Below are 5066 nucleotides of genomic sequence, written 5' to 3'. Positions count from 1 at the left end.
CTTTGATGCGCAGCCAGTTGAGAGGCATTGTCAGGCAACTCAAATAAAGACCATAGTCCCGGACTTCACTTCAGCCCATAAACCACTGTGTTTAATGTGAAAACAATCAGGTAAATGACGGGGGTTAGAATACATGGAATGCGACTGATGAACTGCTCCCAAGGTTGTGTAGGTCTGTGTGTACAAGTGTGTGTGTGTGTGTGTTGTGAAGCCATGTGGATGCTTTTAGTGCAGCCAACAGCAACAACAGTCTGTTTCTGTTGTCAGATGCAGACAACCTTTAAAACGAGGGAACAAAACAAAAACGGGTTTTTTTAAGTAGCAAATTTGGCGAAACTTCATCATCGTATAATATACATCCAGTTTCGGTAACTTGATCCACCCCTCGTTTTTTTTTTTTTTTTTTTTTTTTAAAAAAACAACCTATTAATAATAGTCTATTCATATCTTATATTCTCCAAGTCGGTTTCCCGCGAAGGAAGGAGACAGGGACGTGGGGGGTGGACTTGGCTTTGAATTTGCATCTCTCTCCAACTTCATAATTATTACTTCAGTCCTCCCTCCCTTCCTCCATCCCTCCCTCCCTTTTAGCGCGTTTTTTATTCCCGCCACGTCTGTGTCTGGCTCAGCCGGTTGGCTTTATTTTTATTTGGTTGTCTGACGTGTGTTTGAAAAGTCGAGTCCCATTGGTGCAGAGGGCGGAATGGGGCGGGGACACGGCGGACGTCGACGCGTATTGCCACGCCCCCTTTACTACTGCCTTATAAGCGTCCTCCCCCCCCCCTGCGCTCGGTGTTTCTAAGAGAGCCTGTGTCAGTCAGACGGAGGCTTCAGTCGCTTTATCTGTATATATCGTGAATTTTTACTCCGCTTGTTTACAAAACATTGCGGGGGATTCAACCGCGGTTTATTCTCCTGGACGAAGCTTCGGGGTGTATATACTCCTGGATACATTATTTTTTTCTCTTCTGTCTGGATAAGAGGATCCCTACCGCATTTTTTTGTTGTTTTTTTTGTGTTGTTGCAACAACGTGGACTTAAAAAAAAACAAGGGAAGAGAGAGTATCGGAATAAAAATTTCTTTTTCAAAACAAAACAAAACGAAGACACACGTCGTCGTCCTCCTGTGGTGGATATCCTCAAAGGGATGCTGCTGTCCAAGCTCAATTCTCTGGCCCACATCTCCACCGTAGACATGCCGGCGAAAATCCAGCTCCAAGTTCATCAAGGTTAGACGCCCTTTCTTTTTTTCCACTCTGTCGTCATGGAGGACGGAGCTGCAGCAATGGCTGGCAGCCCGCCTCGGTCCACGCATGCTGCTAGTTTTTCAAGGACAGGCGGTTCAGTTTAAACCTTGAAAATAAACGTGTTTACAACACAGTAACCCGTTTTATTACGGTTATGGTGTAGGGACCTGTGTTTATCGTGTGTACGCGTCTTCTCTGGTGTTTACCGGCTGTGTTTATGTTCGTTGCAGTGAAGGAGAGGGAGCCTTTCGAGAAGCTTTACCAGGTCGGCCCGGTGCTGGGCAGCGGCGGCTTCGGCACCGTCTACTCCGGTACGAGGACAGCCGACGGAGCTCCGGTTAGTATACTCATGTATTTAAAAAATTTAAAACGCATTATACAATTATATGTTGGATATGTTTGTTACACGTCGTTTGACGCGCTCTCTTCTCTGCCTCCTCTCCAGGTCGCTGTCAAACATGTGGCTAAGGATAGAGTCTCCGAGTGGGGAGAGCTGGTAAGAAACCATTCATACACGATTAATTAACGTGATTTAATAGTGTATTATTTCAATATGTGTCCGTGTGATATATCCTAATGTTTACCGGTGATCTCTTCTTCAGCCTAACGGCGCCAGGGTGCCCATGGAGATCGTGCTGCTGAAGAAAGTCGGGACGGGTTTCCGCGGCGTTATCAAAATGCTGGACTGGTTCGAGCGTCCGGACAGCTTCATCATCGTGATGGAGAGACCCGAAAACGTCAAGGATCTGTTTGACTTCATCACGGAGAAAGGTGCCTTACCGGAGGAGCTGGCGCGGAGCTTTTTCCGCCAGGTGTTGGAGGCCGTGCGGCACTGCCACAACTGCGGCGTGGTGCACCGGGACATCAAGGACGAGAACATCCTCATCGACCTCCGCACCGGAGAGATGAAGCTCATCGACTTCGGGTCCGGAGCTCTGCTCAAAGACACCATATACACAGACTTTGACGGTGAGTTATAATGTTGAAATATTTGTTTTATTGTCGTGTTTAATGTAGGGGGATTTTTTTTTTTCAAACAGCAGCCTGTTTAGTCTTATGATTTGTGGCCGCAGACCCCAGCAGGAATTCCTAGGTTGTGTCATCTCTGAAAACACCCCCACACATGCACACACACACACACACACACACACACTCATGCACACAGCAGCCTGTTAGTACCGCCTGAGCAGCATCGCCCTTGCTTTAGCGCCCCCTAACGACGGGAAGTGGTAATTTTACAACTCAAAGTTTGTAAACAAAGTCACATGTCTGCTCCCCCCCTCCCACACACGCTCCTCTTTCTCACACACAACCTGTCACGCTCCCTGGCACATACAGCCCAGATAATACTTTGAGAAACAGGCTCAGCCGATAAGTCCTTTTGTTAATCATTCACTTGCAAACGCTTTCGTTTTCAGTTTGACAAATACAAATCTAATAAATGATTATCGGTTAAATGAGATCACAGTTTTTAAAGTTTTTTCTTTTTTATTATTAACAGGCACGAGAGTGTACAGCCCACCAGAGTGGATCAAATATCATCGCTATCACGGTCGCTCTGCCACGGTCTGGTCCCTGGGTGTCTTGCTGTATGACATGGTGTGCGGGGACATCCCATTTGAACACGACGAGGAGATCACAAGAGGGCAGGTCCTCTTCCGGAGGAGAATCTCCACAGGTAAATACATGCTGCGTTATGCACTCTTAGCTTTTTAGGCACAGTTTATGTGTCATATTTCATACTCAGTCTAGTGCTCCATACTCATCGCTTGTCCTCCTCCTCTCCCAGAATGCCAGCAGTTGATCAAGTGGTGTCTGTCTCTGCGGCCGGCTGACCGTCCATCCTTCGAGGACATCATCAACCACTCGTGGATGCAGAACACGTCCTCCTCAGTGGTCCCATCCACAGTGCAGACAGAGAAGTCGACCACAGAGATCAGGCTGCACAGCATCGCTCACGAGCCCACATCCTTCATCCCCACTCCCGTGGGCGTGGCTCGGTGATGGAGGTTCTCTCTGAACCGAAGTGGACTGCACTGACACAAGAGACTTTTACAAAAGACTTAAGTAACAGACTTGAAGCAGAAGAGAGGAGCGGGGCACTGGCTGACGGTTCCAGGTGTAAAGGGACGACACGCTCTCTGCCCTCGCCACCCCAACTACTTGATTTTCCCAGCCGTCAACACAAGTCAGATCTCACAGCACCATCCTTTGGTTGGACTCTGACCCAGGCAGCGGGTGTTTATCAGTCTGTAGGAGGGCGTGCTCTGTACGCACGGGCACCCGCGCTGAGCAAATACAGTACACACACCAGCTGTTCTGCTGAATGGCAAGCGGACGGCCTGAGTTATGTAACCTCTCGCTGCACTGTACTCTGCTCTCCCTCTGTTCTCGCTGTCGCAGCAGAGATGGAGGAGCGGAGGCATTGGCGAAGAGGATCGTGCTTTTTTTTTTTTTTAAAAAGTGCCTTCTGTTAGATTGTTGGGGGACCCTGAAAATACTTGAATTTGTGAAAGCGAAGAGGTCTCACCAACCTTTTCGTTCTTTACTCTGTACAAGGCTTTATATTGTTTATTGCTGTTTTTTCCTCTCATGGGCCTAGATCAGTAAAGCCCATGTCATTTACAACCACTACTATCACTACTCCAATGTCATTAGCAACCAGACAACCTCATAGCTCCGGGCAGCAACCTGTGCAAACAAACCATAATCCAAGAAAACAAACAAAACACACACTGGACTTACCTCACTCTGTCTTTACTACAGCATCCACCTCTACTCTACTCTACAACCTCTGCTTCCTCCTCTTCTCCTCGTGTTGTTCTGTATACAAACACAAAGGCTTAGCGCTCATCCACACCCACCCGAATGCACACCACAATGCAAACGTAACCATACCGAGATACAACATCCTCTGCTCTTTACTCTTTTTTTTTTTTTTTTTTTTTTTTTTTTTTTTGTAAACAGTGCCTCATTACAGGTCTTAAAATTCAGCGGAGACAAGAATTGTAAATAATAATGATATTTATTATTGCTGTGACTTCTTTCTCACACTCGAGCGCAGAATTTATTTATTTATTTATAAGAGAATTTCAGCTGTACGTGTGTATTTCATTCCACAGTCACTGAAGGGGCCCACAGATTATTTAAAAGACAAAGACGAGATGATTTTTTTCTCTCTCTCTTTTTTTTTTTTTGACCATATTTATGGCTTGAAATTTGAAAAGAGCAGATGTGTGTGTGTATGTTTGTGTATGTTATGTAAATACCGTGTAAATAGTCCTGAAAGCACTTCCATCTTAATGTATCTAAACATTGAACGTCTACTGATGGTAACTGTTTCGTTACGCTGTTGTCTGCTGTGAGAGCAAGTGGATTCTGAATGTTGGATGTATGTGTGTGTGAATGTATTTGTGTGTGAGTGAGAGAGTGTGTGTGTGTGTGTGTGAGAATGAGAAAACTCTTCTGGTTTCATGATTGCAGCTTGGATTGTTTTTTTCATCGATTCAAATTAGAATTGTAAATTATGTTGGAAACTATTTTTATACGATTTCAATAAATATTTTTTTTTTAACTATGACTCTCGACTCCGTGGCATGTTTTCAATGTGCTGCAACACTCTTTAGATCGAACCCAAATGTCTCACATGTATCAATAAAACAATAATAAAAACAACAATAAACAGGTTTACAGAATACAATTCATTCACGTATATATAAAGACAGACTGGCACATACAGCTATAACATAAATAGACTTTACTAGGTCAGAAGGAGCAGGTTTCCTGTTTGACTTCTTTGTAGAAAACAGTGGGTACAGA

The 5066-nt window shown here is 45.1% G+C and overlaps 1 protein-coding gene across 1 annotated transcript; it reads left to right on the top strand.

Moving 5' to 3' along the window:
• Window positions 1-777: 777 nt before the first annotated feature.
• Window positions 778-4827, top strand: pim1 (Pim-1 proto-oncogene, serine/threonine kinase). Its single transcript, XM_019259664.2, has 6 exons — window positions 778-1229; window positions 1478-1584; window positions 1693-1743; window positions 1850-2216; window positions 2749-2925; window positions 3037-4827. The coding sequence occupies exons 1-6, from the start codon at window positions 1148-1150 to the stop codon at window positions 3249-3251; spliced, it is 999 nt and encodes a 332-aa protein (XP_019115209.1). The 5' UTR covers window positions 778-1147; the 3' UTR covers window positions 3252-4827.
• Window positions 4828-5066: the final 239 nt, after the last annotated feature.

This window comes from Larimichthys crocea, chromosome XV (genome assembly GCF_000972845.2).
Source record: "Larimichthys crocea isolate SSNF chromosome XV, L_crocea_2.0, whole genome shotgun sequence".
In the NCBI taxonomy this organism is placed as follows: Eukaryota; Metazoa; Chordata; class Actinopteri; family Sciaenidae; genus Larimichthys; species Larimichthys crocea.
This window is presented reverse-complemented; position numbering and strand designations above follow the sequence as displayed.